The sequence below is a fragment of the Thamnophis elegans genome, chromosome 2 (assembly GCF_009769535.1).
Source record: "Thamnophis elegans isolate rThaEle1 chromosome 2, rThaEle1.pri, whole genome shotgun sequence".
Lineage (NCBI taxonomy): Eukaryota > Metazoa > Chordata > Lepidosauria > Squamata > Colubridae > Thamnophis > Thamnophis elegans.
The window spans coordinates 110,582,799-110,601,527 of NC_045542.1; the positions used below are offsets into that span (position 1 = coordinate 110,582,799).

The following is an 18,729-nucleotide window of genomic DNA, read 5'->3' on the forward strand; positions in this document are numbered from 1 at the left end:
TAAGCAGATTGATAGGCAGATGGGACAGGGATAAGGTCTTCTTACCCCATAAGCCGCTTCTAGTGGTGAGCAACCTGCCGTGGACCCCCAGACCAATTGGCTATAGCCAGGTTTTAATACCCTTCAAGAAGATCAAAAAGGAGGAGGCAGTTCTTACCCCTGGCGGTAGTGCTCCATCAAGATGGAGGTCACATCTCTTCTTGCCTTGCTGCTTCAATTCCTAGCAGATGAGATCCATAGCAGGCCTCTTCTGCTGGCTCAAATGGTATGCTTTGTCCTATTGGGAAGAGATGGCTCCTCAGATGTGGTATAGTCTATATCTAGGAGAAAATGAGTCTAACAGGGTAAGTGAGCATGCATAGACCACTATAAGATCCTGATCTCATGATGGAACAGTAAGATAAATTAGTTGCAAGAGCAATTTGTTCTAACAAAAGTTAGGAAATAACAAAACCCTTGGCCAACACATACCTCCCTATTGGGCTCCAGTTGCATGAGATCAAGACAAAGTCCTAGCTGAGATAGGAAAGCTTCCATATTCCCCAGGAACTTCTTTCTGATAGTCTCTGTTATGCTGGAAGTGCTCACTTTTGGATCATGCCTCCATCCTTTTGCAAATACTTAGAAGACTTTTTTTTGTCAAGCAGCAAATATGCTTTCATTCAAAGATAATTTAATTACTTTATATTTAATTTTATTATTTATGGTTACCTAATTTGAGTACCATTCTTGAAAAGTGATATATACAAAATTAATTCAATTATTTTAAACTGGAATCTACCCTACCTCATAAAAGTATGGTAGTCCTTTTCCTTTGAATAAAACCAAGTAGAAGTACTGTCTGAATAGAAGTATTTTGGTTGCATAAATTAATGAACCCAACCATCATTTTAGGAAAGTATCTTTTGATTATTAATTGGTCTTAAGTCAGAATACTTGAAGGTGTACCTCAGCCTACCTAGAAAGTGCTGGGCCTATGGCAACTCACTGTGGTCAACTTGGTGTAGCCAACTTGCTGTGGCCATCTTGCCATGGCCAATTGTTGAAATATTCTGCAGCAAGTTGTCTTATAGTGAACTGGCCACAGCGCATTGTGCTGCAGCAAGTTGGCTGTGGTGAATTGGCCATGCCAAGTTAGCCATGGCAAGTTGGCTGCACTAAATTATTCCTTTCTGGAATATACCAGTGTGTATAAGGCATTCCTCTATATATTATATTAAGGCTGTGTAAGCAATAATTGTATAAATGATGTGTGTGTGTGTGTGTGTGTATTTATCAGCACAAATACAAACACACACAAACACACACATATATATATGTGTGTGTGTGTGTGTGTGTTATATTTGTGCTGATAAATAAATAAAGGGACAACTTTATCAGCACAAATAACACAAATATAACAAAGGCAACAGTAAAAATATTGGATTTCTGTCGTGATGGACTCTTGTGAGGAGATAGACAGATAATGGAAGCAGTTAGCTTCCTCCCATAATTGGGGCTTACCAGGGGTTTGACACTAAATTATATATATATATATTATATATATATATATAATATATATATACAATATATATACATATATACATATATACATACATATACACATACATATATATATATATACATACATACATACATACACACACACATACTACACACACACACATACATACACACATACATATACATACATACACACATACATACATACACACACACACACACACACACATTTTCTCTATCATAATTTCCTTACTTTGTCTATAACTAAGGAGGTCTTCCAGTTCAGACCATAATATTGAATTTTCAGGAGAACAAAAATAAACAAAAATGTGTTGATTACTTCCATCTCTCCTAGCCATCTCTCTCACATGAAGTCTAATAGCAATTACAGCTCAATCCACAATGATTTCCTGGGGATTTAAGAGCTCTCCTAGTTAAAAGAATCAAAGAACAACTTAAGGATCTCAACTTTTTCATTAATCCAGAAACTATTCCCAAAACCGTGCACAAAAATTGATTACGGAAGCTAATAAACAGAGAAAGCTTCAGTAGTTAGCTGGTATTGATTTTATGTTTATTTGCTTTAGTGTAGAATGAACATGCACCATGTCTATACCTTTGAACTGAATCTAAGCAATGCCTGCTTTTTAGTTTGTACCATTGAAGAAAGTTTGACTTCTTCAGTTCTGTTTAGAAACTGCTGCTTTGATGCCTCAAACAGTGGCCTTGGGACAATCATGGTCTCAAAACATATTTCTAAAGAAATGTACTGGCTTTCAGGGGTTCCTGGGCTTTGGAAGTAAATATTTTCTCATTGTACCACATCAGCCTGATTTTGATTCTGTTTCCCATCAACAAACTCACAAATGCTCAAACTATAATTTGAGGCATTGCTATATATTCCATATTTCTAAGAATGAGACAAAAAAGATTTTATCTTCTGTCTAAATCATGGGTGTCCAACCTTTTGTCTTGCTTGGACTGAGTAAAGAGGATTTGTCTTGGTTGCATACAAAATGCATAATATATTTAATATATGTAAACACATAATCTTATGGGGCTATTTTACTAGCCATCCAGAATAGATGTGGCCTGTGGGTTATGGGTTGAACATGCTGGCCAAAATTCTTTGTCCAAGCCAGCTGTTGCAAACAGAAAGCCAAGCAAATTCAAATGTGAAAGTCTGAATTGGTGTATTGTCAAGCAGCTGGGATAATTAGCCAGAGAGCTGCTAATACAGTAGTTCCTTGACTTACAACCATAATTGAGCTCGGAATTTATGTTGCTAAGTAAAAAATTTGTTAAGTGAGTTTTGCCCCATTTTATGACTTTTCATACTACGTATGTTAAGTGGATCACTGTAGTTGTTAAATTAGTAACATGGTTATTACTGTAAGTGCATCTGGCTTCCCATTGACTTTGCTTGTCAGAAGGTTTCCAAAATGATCAACATTCTTGCAGTGCAGAAAAGTAAATGCTATTACTGTGAAATTGACATTTCCACAAAAAAAAACCCTCTATATAAAGCACAGGATGGACATTATGGAGAATGCAAAGAAGATAGTCAGGTAATTGACTGTCCAGTCATGGGAAAAGGTTCATGGGCACTGCGCTTGGGAGCCAGCCTTCTATGTCTATGGACATAGACATTCACAGCTACTAATCCCCATCAAAATGGGACTTGACCATTGCAAAGAATGCTGAACAACCATAAAAGGCTGTAAGGAACATCTTGAAATTAAAATACTTACCATGGTGAGTATCAACTGTTTCATGCATTTTTGAGTACTATCCCGGGTTTTGGATAACTAGCAAGTTTTCTAGTAAATGTTAGTTAATGCTGCATGAATTTAAAAAAACAAACCAAAAATCCAACTAATACCACATTTATTTATTTATCTGAATTCTCATTAAAGGGCTTTGGATTATTGTTATTCATTTTTCTCTACACGGTATAGTCAGATTTGCAGTATGGAATGCTTCCTTTAAAAAAAACCTGAATCCTTACATTATTCACCTGCAGCATTGTTAAATGTTGGGGTGCCATTCAGTATCAGCAGACAACCCTATTCTGAGTAAGAGTAGAATGAAGTAAAAAAATAAACTCCTTGCGGGGTTCTAAAAGTATTTATGAAGTGACATTTCACATGCTATTGTTTATCTGTGCCTGTAATGCATCCAGCTGAGGACTGCACTGTTTCCTTCTCTAAGCAAAACCAAAACAAGAATCCTGAAATCTCATTTACAGTATTTCATTGCAAGGTAAGTGTGACTAACATATGAGCCTAGTGGTACCTTTTCCTGTTGAAGCTTTTAATAGCTGATGCCACAAAGAAATTCTTGGCCTCCAGCTGCATTTCAGCATCGCCTTGGTGTTTGTGATATTAGCTAAAGGGTAGATTGCCACATATACCACTGTTTACCAATCATCTCAAGGATGGAGATATTTCAGAAGCATGAGAGATTATTAATTCCCAAGACAAGTTAACAATGAATAATGTCTTTTCTGCACAACAGGCTGTTTTCCTTTTATCTCCTCCTTGTTATAAAACTTCATTCATAAATAGGTGATCCAAGTAATTAGGGAGGAAAATAATTCTTTCATACTTATTAGAAATTCACTTAAGCTTTAGACATATATCAGAAGAAAATGGGGATTCTGCATTAACCTTCCCCTGGAGTGGGGAAGGAATGGAGATTTTACAGTATCCTTCCCCTGCCACGCCCACTAGGCCATGCCCATCAAGCCCGGCCCACCAAGCCATCCAACGCCCACCAGGCCACACCCACAGAACCAGTAGTAAAAAAATGTGAATCCCACCACTGCATAGGTTCTCCTGCTTGAGCAGGGAGCTGGACTAAAAGATCTCCAAGGTCCCTCCAATATCCTATTCTATTCTAGAGTAATAAAATGCACGAAACAGGAAAGCAGAATAAGTATTTGTAAAATAAACAACAACAAGCAAACATACAGAGAGGAGAATGATTGCTGTAAGATGAGGATGAGAGGCATTATGCAATATGTACAGGAAAAGATGCAAAAACATAATGAAATTGAACAAGAAACAATTAAGATCAACAGATGCAGAGAAAATGGGACTTTGGAATGTGTTTTGGAATGAGTGAGTTCCAATTATTGTAGATGACTAAACAAGGAACTGCAAACAGAGTGAAAAGAATTTAAAGAAATGATGAAACTAAATTTGGGGTAAAACTAAAGAAATGGTGACAGGAATGCTTTACAGATTTGTATGGGACTGATGAGAATATGTTCAAGAGTGGAGTTAAAACAAATGCTAAATATTGTGCTCAAGACAAAATTGATCAAGTCATATGTGCTGTGACAATTTTGAAAAATTGTAAATTTGCAGAGGTAGGGCACATATTTATTTTATCTATTTATTATTTTATTTAGAGAATTTATATTGTCGCCTATTCACACATGGCAACTCAAGGGAACTTACAGAGTATAAAACCTCATAAAAACAATAAAACAATAAAAGAGGAGTCATGCAATAAATTAATATACGTCACATGAGTCATTTAATGGGCTCCATCCCACTCTGGGTTCCCCAGGCCCACTGGAAGAACCAGGTCTTCCAGAAGACTGCTAGAGTGAGGGCTATTCTAATCTATAGGGGAAAGATTTTCCAGAGAGATGGGGCCACCATGGAGAAGGCCCTTCTTCTGGGTCCCACCAGGTGTATCTCCCTAGGGGATGGGATCTGCAACATTCCCTTCTTCCCCGTTCTGATAAGGTCAGGTAGATGTGACCGGCAAGAACGGTCCCTCAAATAACCTGAAGCCATGAAGGGCTTTAAAGGTGGGATAACCTGCCCCATGAGCAAATTGGCAGTCAATGCAGCTCCACAAGAGAGGTAATACAAACACACACCGAGGTCCTCACAAACCATGGGGGCTGCTGCATTTTGGCACCAACTGGAGCTTCCAGATGCTCTTCAAGGGCAGCTCCATGTAGAGCGCATTGCAATAGTCAAGACGGAAAGTGACTAGGGCATGAGTGACTGTGAGTAGGGATTGTTGGTTCAGGAAAGGACGTAACTGGCGCACAACCTGCAGTTGTGCCAAGGCCCTCCTGGCCACGACTGCCACCTGCTCTATAACTTCAGAAATTGAAAAATATGGGTGCAGTTAACATGAGGTGGCTGTGCAAAATACTTAACATGTGAAAGCTAATGATTGTAAGTATGCTGTTACCATTTTCCTATACAGAAGAAATAACAACCAGAGTGAATGCAAATTAAGTTGGTTGGGAAGGTGATTGATTGAAAAGTGATAAGGAGTAGAATTTGTAAGTGGAAAGGTGGGAAAAGCATAAGCTGGGCAGGAGCTGTACAGACCAAGTTCTGCTTTTCAGCATGATACTGAGAAATGCTTGGATGTGGAGAAATATAGTTAGAGATAGTATATAACAAAATGAATGGGACTGAATTGTTATAATGTAATTTAATGTGAGTATGTCATTGAAGGTGGCAGAATGTAATAAAATTGGTAAATAAAAGCATTGTGAGAAAAAACTAAATGATGAATAGTTCAATTTTGAAGTGGGAGAGTAAGAAAGGATGTGGAATGCCCCTTGGTTTTTTATTTATAGATAAATTATTGTATTGTTAGCTTAGAACTTGAATGATTTGCAGGAAATGTAGGTAAACTGTATGAGGCAATGAAGAATATGAATCTGAACATCAGTGTACCAAATAAGAATGAACGATTGCAATGTATGTACAAATGGTGAACAATTGAATACATAGATAAAACTATGTACCAGATAGAACAATGACTAAAGATGGGGGAATATTTAAAAAGGAGCAAATGTAAAGAGGCAATATATGGTTTGTTGCAAGCAATGAATGTTTGTCAAAAGAAGCAAAACTGATTGGGTTTAAGAGCCTATTTTGTTATGTGGAATAGTTTTGTACATCAGGAAAAGCAAAAGTAAATTGAAACAGTGGAAATGGGGTACTTAAGAAATTTTGTTACACAAAGTGATTGGGTCTAGAATGTATGACTGCTGAATGACAGAGGACTGAATGCAAAAGTGAACAAACAATATATAGGAAAAGTACATTGAGGTGGTTTGTCATTTGGAGAGAATGAATGAGGCTTGAATTGCACAACAGATACAAGAAGGAAGAGTGAGTTGAAAAGAAAGAAAGACCAGGAAAGTTGGAAAGTTGGATGTGGTTGGATGGAGTTGAGAAGAATCTAGAAAAGAGGTTAGTACTTTAAAATACAAAACACAACATATGAATTTGTGGATGGACATAGTGAAATTTAGGATGGTTTGCAAGGATGGAACATTGTGGAGCAGTAGATAGTAGTGAATAGTGTGTGTAAAAAAACATTCTTAGCTCACATCTTAGCTCACATCTATTTGTTGAGTTACTATCTTCCCTTTTTTGTGCTCTACATAACAATGCATGTCGTGTGATTGTATGTATATAAGCTTCTAAATGATAATAAATTATTGGAGATTTATAAAACAGAAACAAACAAAAATGTCTCCTTCCCATTTTTGGATGTTGGGTAGAACAAAAACATTCCCTACAATGTCTTTTATGATAGGAGATGAGGTTGGACAAGTTTGATCAAGGTTACTTGTGTTTTTGAAGTACTAAACACAAGAAAGTCTGTTTAGTATCCTCAGAACCACAATGCAGAAACAGTAAGTTGGGCAGTGATTCAAATCTCCTGAGAAATGACTGCATGTGCTTATTTACCTCTTTTGTTCACTTTCCATTAATGTTTGAATATGAATGGATTTCTAATCTTTCTGTCATTGCTGTTGCTAATATTTTGGTTGCTGGAGAGTAGCAGTAGCTGCATTAATATCAGACTAGACAAGGTAACAAATTATGTTCCACATGAATCAAAATGTTCACTAATGGGCTAAAATGAGAAAGCAGAAAATATTTTCAGTAAAACCATATTGATAAAAAATCTTCATGGCAGGATAAACTTTCAAAATTACTTCCCTGGATTGCTGCATAGGTTTATAAGCAATACAAAGAATGGTGCATCAAAAAGCAGAAAGTATATCTAAACTCTAGGGCTACTTATAATGAACAATGACTTAAATATAAACTAGAAGTTTGATATTCCTGGTCAGAATGAATGCCATTGTTAGTGGCATGAAACTAAGCACAATGACAATGTTCCACAAACGTAAGGGTTTTACTTCCTACATTGTTCTCATCCCATTTTAAAACCATTCAGAAGTTGTTTCCTTAGGGTTAAAAAGGGAACTGAGGTCACATGATCCTACTAGCTGGCCCCATTTTATCTGGAATCAATTTAACACTATTTGTGAATGGAGCTCTGTAAGCCGAAATCTTTATTGAAAAGCCAATGGTGATGCAGTTTCTCTTCCAAAGTAAGTCCTAAAGGAATGGAAATGAATCATTTGTCATGTATGGCCTCTCAGTCAAGTACTTAAATAGGAAACCACCAAAAATACCATGACTTTAGCTTGATTGGGAAAGTGTTTAAAACATCCCCAAAGATAGCAGTAGGAGATATCAAGCAAATAATGTGGATATGTTCTTGAAATCACCAGGAATTGAGTTATATTTGAAAAATATTTTTTAAACCTGTGGATAGAAGGTTTCAAAATTGAAGTACTTTTGAGTATCTGCAGAGTCTTCCTTCTCTTCCATTCAAGCTTAGCAGTGAAAACCATTGTTAATGAAAATGTAAACTAAATATCTAATTTAGCTGACCTCTGTCCCAGATAACTCAAAGTATTCAAAGTATTCATCACTATAGTTCAAGAGAATATTAAATGTTCATTTGTTTTAGGAAGAAGATCAATCAGATAATACAGCCTGATGCTTATTCTATTCTGTGCATGAGATAAGGAGATACATCTATTTGTCCCATTTGAGCACTCCAGATTTTTAATTTAAAAATCTAAGCATAGATGAATTATTTATTGAACACAGATTAATTTAAAAGATCCTATTACTCGAAGCAGAAAAAAGATCTGAAAGATTGGTTCCAAGAAGAAGCAATGTATGGAAGCATGAATTTTGAAGGATATAGCACAAGAAATTTACAAAAAGGGAGAAAAAATTGTGAAAAGGAAATTGGTATATAAATACTTATATGTGTAATTGAGGCAACATAAGCAAAGTTCCAACTAAGGTATTTGTCTTTTTGCTTCATGTTAATCTTGAATTTGGTACCCAGGATCCTATATGTTGCAAAATGTAGTGACAACCCCCACTAACTTTATACTCAAGAGTGACTCTGGATCCCACATACTTGAGAGACCGCCTACTGCCAATTACCTCCACTAGACCGATAAGATCGCATAGATTAGGCCTCCTCCGAATTCCATCAGCCAGCCAATGTCGGCTGGGAACTACCCGGAGGAGAGCCTTCTCGGTGGCTGCTCCGACCCTCTGGAACGAACTCCCCGTGGAGATTCGTACCCTCACCACCCTTCAGACCTTCCGCACCGCCCTTAAAATCTGGCTGTCCCAGCAGGCCTGGGGCTAAAGACCCTAACCCCGAATGGTATGACTGTTGTGCTTTCTTTTAATAATGTATTGTCTTATGTCTATAACTTGTTTGTCATCCCCTCCCTCCTGAATTGTGAGCCGCCCTGAGTCCCCTCAGGGAGAAGGGCGGCATACGAATAAACTAATTCCAATTCCAATTCTAGAACTTTGCCTTCAAAAATTAACCAAGGATGAATAACCGCAGATCAAGGCTTTCTTTGGAAATATGCCCACCTGCCTAAAGAACAAATCTTGCAGGATTCTATGGAGCATGTAGGACTGGGAGATGGCACTAGAATAACTGTAATTAGGGTAACACATTTTTGTTCTGTGTGCATTGTGTTTGACTTCAAAATGCAAATAAAAAATCCAGTGTGGGAACAAAAATAATATGGTGATCAGGATGATTTAAAGATCTTTGGTTGTCTTTCCCTGGCCTCACATCAAGTAATATCTCCCATCACAATATTCCATTTCAGAGATAGTTTAGAGTAGAATATTTTCATAACAATAAATTAGACAAGTTAATGTAAGCACTATGCATCTCCCTGATTCTGCTTTCTATTTTTCCCCAAATTCTTCCTTAATTCCTGAACCAATTAAAATGTTTTCACTTTTTTTCAGAAAAGATACCTCCTATCACAATATTCAATTTTAGTAGACCTTTCCATTTTATTTATAAGTATGTGCAGAAGGCTCTTCATCTGGATCATCGCTCTTATTCAGAGAAGGGGAAATTTGATCTCTTCTTCATTATCTCTTATTTTTCATTAGGTGTACTTGTCAGATTCAGAACATGTTTTTTCTATTGTCTTTCTAGGTTTTTCTTTGAAGTAGAAATTAAAATTGTAGGCATTTTTTAAAATGCAATTATTTTGATGAAATCTAGCACTAGGAGCAAATTTATCAGTGACCACATGGCTACGTTTTCTAAACCTAGGTATCCTACGGTTTCAGACATTAATGCTATAGAATACTTAGAATGACTTCGGCGTTCTTCTGCAACAAAATGTATGTGAATTAATGTTTATCAACAATAATGTTATTCTATTTGGTGATGCTAATTAGCCTTTCATTAATACCTCATTTATATTTGAATGCGCTTACTGTATCTTGGCTCACCTTGGATGTTAAGCATTTATATCTGGTTTACTGATAGATTGAACTCTTGAGTGGCTCATTAGCTTCGTGAATTTCTTCAACTGAACAGCTAATTTAGTATGCCTCAAATTATGGACCATAAACTACTCAATATAAATTCTATTAACCTTCTGTATTGAACATAGAAAGTCTGAGGATCAGCAAAGTTCAGACTTTATCAAATTAGAGAACTTCATCACCCCAAGAGAATTTCCTGTTCAATATTTGACAGTGATGCCTTATGTAATATTTCTGGACAATGAATTTAAAAAAAGACAAATCATTCTTAAATAGTTGGACAATACTGGGTCAGTATAATATATTTTTATTTATATCAATAGGTAAAACAGCTTAATTCAACTAGGTTTTATTTGTAAAATGACCTAGAAAGCTTCACAAATATGCTTTAAAAATTTGTGAAACTTTCTAGGTCATTTTGCAAATAAAACCATTCTTGAGAAAGAAATCACTGTTCTTCGGTCATATAGATTGATTCTTTTTTGGGGGGAGTCAGCTTTTAAAAAGGTTGCTTTTAAAAAGTTTTGAATCTGAAATGCTTCCTGTGCTACCATTGACAGCACTGTCTGCTGTGGCATAACTTCTTTTCTTGTGTGTTGTCAGAAACCTGCTTTTCCAAGCACTATTAGAAAAACACTATTGGAAGTCTAGGTAGATGGAAATGAATATGCAATCTTGTTTTAGAGAGGACAAGGAATGGCATGTGTACTGTAAAAATGTGTTGACTAAAATGTCAAAGGCTTTATTAGATTTCAATTCTCAATTTCATCCTATTTTACAAGGCAGTTTCATAAAGTATTTCTTTCTCCAATTTTATCCTCACTGTCTCAATCCTCTGAGTCAGGTTGGGCTGAAAGACTAAGTTATAAGCCAAAAAACATCTGGTGAGTTTCTATACCTGAGTATGAACTTAAAATGGTTCTCTCCAGTCTTAGTCTAATACCTTAGCTATTACATACTGTGTATAGCATGTACTACATCTAAATGGAGTCTGAAACAAAATACAGAATGTATGGACGGCTTTCAGCTATTCATCCTTTTTCCAGGATATAATTTCATCTCCCCTCTGTGCATTTTTGTTCTCTCCCTTGTTCAGCAGTCAGCCAATATTCTGAGGTCACTGAACACGGTTCTCACTATGTTCATTTGGAATCTATTTCCATATAAAAATTGTTTTTGAAATATGATGTTTTTGTGAGCTTCCTGATCTCTATTTCTTCTGAGTCGATGGTACCATTTTAGAACAGGAGAATGATGCTGTGTCTATTTAGAAATAAGTCATTTTCAATAGGGTTTGTTCTCTAGAATTTGTGCAATGATTGACGCCTAAATTATAATCAGATTTTTAAAGTCTACTGACGTATATATCATTGGAAATCTGCACTAGCCATCTCTGGAGTTCATCATTTGAGGAGCAATAGAAAACAAGAATCAGATTCAATCAGAGATGGGTTCCTCCTGGATTGGGTGAACTGGTAGTAGCGGCAGTGGGAGGCTCCTCCCGGATGCTTCTGCACATCCCATGCGTGGGAGCGCACCCGAACCGGTAGTAAAAAAAATTAGCAACTGACCACTGGATTCAATCTAATTATTGAGAAGCTTTCATAACTATCTGGCACTGTGCTCACATAATAACAGAATGGTATCAGTGACTTGAAAATCGTAAATTTTTAAAGATTCCAAAATAGTTTTAATTTTGGGGAGGGAATAGAAGACCCAAGTTTCCAATGTGAATTCAATATTAATATAGACCCTCAATAATTTGAGAGAGTTCCACTCACCCAAGTATTAAGATCAACTAAGAGGTTCTTTCAAAGAGGTTCTTCCATTGTTGAGAGAGGTACATTATGAAGAATTACAGGCTAGGTAAGAAACATATATGCATAAAAAAACTAATGCTGATTGAGCATGTTCAGGGTTCTTGGAATTCTGATTGTTTACAGAAGGATTATTACATCTAGAAAATCTAGGATGGAGGAAGGTAATAGAAAAGAATGGCCAGAATCCTTTACAAACAATCATATTTTGTAACAGGTGTTATCAATCTGCTCTGATGTCGCAAACATATTTCATGTAATTATACCTGTTATTTTTCAGATTCAACAAAAGATTTAATTGAAACTTGCTGTGCTGCTGGACAACAATGGGCTATTGATAACAATGAATGCATGGAAATTCCAATAAGTGGAACAAGTGGTGATATTTGCAGGTAGGTAAAATAATCTTAAAAAAAAAAAACTAAGCACAAAAATTTGAGTTTACAAATATCCTGTACATTATAATATAATCAACTTGCTATTCTTTATGTCAGGTCGATACTAGGTGGCACTACTGTCAGATCTATTACTTAGATGATGATGATGATGATGATGATATTATATTATTATTATTATTATTATGAAGCTTTTCAGATATTTTCTAATGATATTTGGGTGTAACATTGCATATATACTTAAATGTTCCACTCTAAACATTCTCAAATCTGTTCACAACTATCCTGGAAGAGGATTGTGCATTGTCAGACCTCCACAAATAATGTTTTTTTTTTTTGCAATATAACCGTTGGCATCTTATCCTTTACAAAATACTAGCTGTCATGTGAAGGCACAGGATTGTTTTGTGCAAATTTTAAAAAGGTGTCCCTGAAATGGAGAGAGTTTGTGCTCCCTCAAGCTATCAATTATAATGCCTTCTAATTATATTTGTTTTAATATTTTAATTTTATGATTATTTTTATTTTAAGCTGCCTAGAGTCACTTTATGGTGGGATGGATTGCTATAGGAATATGATAAGTAAGGAAATAAGGAAAGTGCCACAGATTCTCTGTACTTTGCTGGTACTCCCTCAACGTGGTGCCCTTATGCAAAACTCAAGTCTAAATAACTGAACATAGTGGCCCCCACCAACACTGACAGGTCAAGCTGTTGTATATGCAGTAAACAAAATGCAAGTCCCGCTCTGTTTGGCACTGAAGAAGTCTGGTATAATAATTACTGCAAGCAAACAACCAAGCTCAGAGAGCACCCAAGAGTCTCCTGTTGTATATTCCGTCAACATTCCTTGCCTGTTTGCAGATTAAGAGTTCAGTTCTTTCATATCTGCCCCTGCCTGCCTGCCTCCTGCCTGCCTGCCTGCCTGCCTGCCTGCCTGCCTGCATTTCATATAATATATGAAGGAACAGAACTCTTGATCTAAAACGTAGAGGTATTTCAGTAAAGAAAAAGAAATCTAATTATTCTAGCTGTGAAGGACAAAAAGTCTAGCACAATGGGAAATTAAATTGTTGAAGTTCACATTTAAAATGCTCCCCTAGTAAAGAGGTGTAGTATTTTAATGGATCTTTATTTTCATTCCATACGCCAGTGTCAAGCTGAACGCCTGCTCCTAAAATTCTATTAATTTCAAAGCATCTCACTGTAACATAATTTCCAAAACATAGCTAGTCTTTATATGTGGCTTTGCAAAAGAACACGTCTTGTGATAAAAACATGGCATTCGGTACTGTGACAGAATGGAGAGAATAAATACCATCTGCCATTCTGTCATGTGATCTTCCAACCATACAAACGATTTGTGATAACGGGGAGGTAAGAAAAGAGCTTGGGGCACACACATAAACAGTTGCAGGGGTTAAGAATCTGGCAGGGAGTTAGTTGTGTTGAGCTTTGAAGGGAAGAAGAAATAAAATGACTTGTGAATAAAGATGCCATTTGGCAGTCTTGGGCTGCTGATCAAACACAGATTCCAAGATGATTTTGGCATACAAATTGCTATGCAGGGAGGAGAATGACAGGACATGGGAACTATCTAGTTGGCTCAGATTTCCAGACAGAAAAATTCAATTCACCCTAAAGAAGATCGTGGTTGTTGTAGCCATAGGAGATGTCTAGTAGTCAGGCTCTAGACATTTGATTGCCCTAGACAAAATCACTTTCTGGCACCCTTTATGTTTTGGTTCATCTTCCAATTTTATTAGAAATTTCAAAAAGGCACTTCCTTATTTCTTTTTTTTTTCTTGAGTGTTTTTTTTGTTGTTGTTTGTTTTATACTTCTGATTTTCAGTCCCAGATATATATTTTTCTTGGACATTTATTTACACAGCAAATTATTTTAATTACATCAGCATCTATTGTTGTCATTGTTGTTTGTCATTATATTGATTCCTCTGTCAAGAATTCTGAACAAGTTGGGGCATGATTTTCAAACCTCACAAACATCCCAGGCCATCTCACTTCCTTTACATGGATGATTTTGCAGCTGTGTGAGAAAACACCATCTAAATGGAGTCCTTGAATGTATCATTTTCCCTGCACTTTTTTGTCTACGAACTTTATCATAAAATGTAAATGGTACATGTTTGTATTATAGCTTAAGGAGATATAAGGAGTATATCATCAAAACTTTTGTTGAAGTTTGATTTCTTCTCCATTTTTAGTGCTAACCACTGGCATTTTTATGTCTAAAGGAACATAAATTTGATTGTACTGACTCATATATAACACCTTCCTGCACCATTTAGCTATACATTTCTGTGGTTGTGCTCCGTTCTATTTATTCAGAGAAGCCTAACCACCTGCTTTATGTTAAGCAAAATGATATAAATAGAAACTGCCAGTTGTATGATTTGGTATAAATATTCATTTAAATTTGAGATAACATATTTTAAACCTATATTGCTTGTATCCTATGCCTTCCATCTTCACTGTATAAGAGTATTTGCCAGCAGCAGCCTGTGTTGTGAAAGCAATATATTTTTTAATTTGTTGCAGAATTGCCCAAAAGCAGTGCTGTGTCTCGTATTTAAAGGAAAATAGCTGCATTGCTGGCATGATTGCTGCCAGGGAAGGTGATTTATGTGGATCCGATGAAAGCGATACCTGTGGAGGATCATTTTATAAGGCAAGATATTCTGCTGAAATCTTTGTGGCATCCTTGCTAATACAAACCAGCTTATACTTGCACCGTTTTAAACCTTTAAAAAAATAATAATCCTGAATTTTACTCAATTGCAGAGCATTATGGGTAGGAGATAATTCTTAAAAGTTACTTAGCTAAGCAGTTTGGCTGTTTGCCTCCATTTCAGAGCTTAGGCCAGATGTACAATTTATCTAGCTGATAAGAATTTCATTAGTGCTTTGCTTAAGCAGTCTGTCTTCACTATTATAGTTAACAGCATGACAGGATTTTTTTAAAAAAAAACAAACGATCACATTATAGATAATTGTCGAGTTCCATGTGTGGTTAGATATATATTTTGGCTTAAAAGTAAACTAAGCAATTAAACTGATTTAAACTTTAAAAATATTTTATCTGATTATATTATTCTTTGTAAAGGTGGTGTCTGGCAAAACCTGCGATACAGTTAGTTTCTTCAACTCAAGGTCTGACACCTTATGTATGAAACCTTTTCTTCCAGATGCTAACTATATTTAAGATTTCAAAATTAATATTGAGCACAGAATAATTTTGATTGATTACAGTTGGTGTCGACTCTTAGTGACCATATACCCTGTTTCCACCAAAATAAGACCTAGCATGCTTTTTATACATATAAGCCCTACTCTTGAAATAAGCCCTACTTAATTGCCTATGCAGCCACCCATCTACCCATTCTGTTTGGTTGCTCGTAATGCCACCGACATGAGGTGAAGTGAGGAAGAGATGGAGCTGCCCCACGCACCCCACACTGATTTAGTTCAGTTCAGTTTATTGTATTTATATGCCGCCCTTTTCCCCCGAAGGGGACTCAGGGCGGCTCACAACTCGAACCGGGGAAGGGGGATACAGACAAAAAAATGTAAAAAACAAGCATAACAATATATAATTTAAAACTCACAACAGTCATACCATTCGTGACGGGGGCAACAGCTCTTTAGCCCCAGGCCTGTTGGAACAGCCAGGTTTTGAGGGCTTTGCGGAAGGCCTGGAGGGTGATGAGGGTTCGAATCTCCATGGGCAGTTCGTTCCAGAGGGTCGGAGCAGCCACAGAGAAGGCTCTCCTCTCCTGGCATAGTTGCCAGTCGACACTGGCCGGCAGATGGAATTCGGAGGAGGCCTAATCTGTGGGATCTAATCGGTCTAGTGGAGGTAATTGGCAGCAGGCGGTCTCTCAAGTACCCAGGTCCAATACCATGAAGGGCTTTATAAGTGACGACTAGCGCCTTGAAGCATATCCGGAGACCAATAGGCAGCCAGTGCAGCTCGCGGAGGATAGGTGTTACATGGGTGAACCGAGGTACACCCACGATCGCTCGCGCGGCTGCATTCTGGACAAGCTGAAGTCTCTGAATACTCTTCAAGGGCTGCCCCATGTAGAGCACGTTGCAGTAGTCCAGTAGTCCATTTACCTCAGGGCCCACACAGCCAGGTCATCCACGCTCCGACAACTGCCTTGTGGTTGCAGCAGTGGAGTGTCACTCAGCTCCTGTTCCATTGGGGCTATGAGCAGGCAGAAGTGGGCTGGCGGTCACACAGTGTTGGGTTGCCAGAGCTGCCACTATGAGCCAAGACAGGTGTCAGGGAATGGGTGGCCTGGTTTGGGGGGGGGCTGAGATAAACTGGTGCAGGATGCATGGGGAAGCTCCACCCCTTGCCTCATGGCAGCAGCACTGACAAACAGTGTGGCCTCCTGCTCCAGGACAAGCAAGCATAAGAAGTTGGCCTCCTGTACATGGGAGAAAAAATAAGACATTCTCCTCAAATATGTCCAAGTACTTATTTCAGCGCCCAAAAGAAAATAAGACTGGGTCTTATTTTCAGGGAAACACAAGTAGATTTTTCCCTCCATCAAGACCTGTCCCTGGTCCCTAATACCTTGCAATCCACCTGGCTGCTGATTATCCTCTTTTTTCTTTCCTTTCACCTTTCTCAATGTTAGAACCTTTTTGGGAGAGCTAGGGCTTTGCATAATGTGTCCAAACTAGGATATTTTGATTCTGACAGTATATTTATTCATTCACAAGGATATTTTGCATAGCCCAGTGTTGGTGAATTTATCTCTCTTATCAGCTCTTTGGTTTTCTGAGAACTTCTAAGAGCCAAGGTGGCGCAGTGGTTAAATGCAGCACTGCAGGCTACTGCTAGATCAGCAGGTCAGCGGTTCAAATCTCACTGGCTCAGGGTTGACTCAGCCTTCCATCCTTCCGAGGTGGGTAAAATGAGGACCCAGATTGTTGGGGGCAATATGCTGACTCTCTGTAAACCGCTTAGAGAGGCCTGAAAGGCCTATGAAGCGGTATATAAGTCCACTGCTATTGCTATTGCTATTGCTATTCTGGGAAATAAAGTACCAGAAAGGATACCTAAAGTGCTAGTGAAGAAAGATGAAAAATATTCTGATTAAACACATGTTACACTCATATACGATGATCAGAGAAGTGAATCACTTTTACTTTTCCTCTCTTATTGTGTCATAGGGCCATTGTCTAATAGCCTTGCTTAATAACCAACTCTCTATTAAGACATAATTAAGACCAATGCTGATATAGTTATTCAGATTTGCCAGAATCTCAGTGCTGACTATGTCAAGACCTAGGTGTGGATAGTGTGACTCTCCTGAACCTTTAATATAGCTCAATGGCTTTTGATACTATCAACTGTAGTACTTTATTGGGCAGCCTTATCAAGTAGCTACTGGAAGCCCTGTTTTGCAATGGTTCTATTTCCTCCTCACTGGGCAGTCTCAAGCAGTTGTGGTGGGGGAAGAGAGGTCATCATCTCTGGTGGCCCAGTGGTTAGAATGAAGTATTGCGGGCGACTCTGTTGACTGCCACCAGTTTGAGTCTTACTGGCTCAAGGTTAACTCAGCCTTCCATCCTTCCGAGGTCAGTAAAATGAGGATCCAGATTGTTGAGGTCAATATGTTGATGCTGTAAACCACTTAGAGATGGCTGTAAAGTACTGTGAAGCGGTATATAAAATCTATACGCTATTGCTATCCTGGTGGCTTCTACATCAGAGGGCCCCCAGAAAGGTCAGTCCTGTCTCTACTATTGTTTAACATCTCTATGAAGTCTGTGAGTGAGATTTTCCATCATCATCACCACAAGATACACTGATGCTGTATCCCAGTGCCCTGGGGTTGTCAGAATCTAGATAGGACAGAAAAGGTTGACAGAATCCTGATACGTGGGGCTCCTTTCATGGCCTTGCCAAGAAGCTGGAATGAATGACAGGAACTTACTTTGCCACAGAGCAGCACCGTGGGCTTGCTAACCTCCAACCTGACCATGTCAGCCACCTCACTCCCATTTCCACTGGTGAATTGACCTTATGAAATGGTATCTCTGAAGATTTCTCTCTTGTGCCACTGCAGAATATGTTTTTAAATTTTCCTGCGCAAATTCAGTTTTAAATTGTTGTGCCAGCATATTTGGGGAAGAGAAATATGTACCAATATTTTGTCCCTATGGTACTTATTCTTGTTTCATGTACTGTTTTATTCTTTTAGCATCTTTGTAAACTATGCAAGAATATTTCTAATTGGGTAATTTTTTAAAAGTAACATTTCCCAATTATTTTCAAAATTGTTTTTAGTTGCTGAAT

General features: G+C 37.7%; 1 protein-coding gene across 1 annotated transcript in view; it reads left to right on the forward strand.

The window, feature by feature from the left end:
* The window catches only part of FBLN2 (fibulin 2), a 136,366-nt gene that overhangs the window by 69,776 nt on the left and 47,861 nt on the right, over positions 1-18,729 (forward strand). The window contains 2 exon segments of the mRNA XM_032239092.1: positions 12,282-12,393; positions 14,955-15,084. Of these exon segments, the coding sequence (XP_032094983.1) occupies positions 12,282-12,393; positions 14,955-15,084 (242 nt within the window).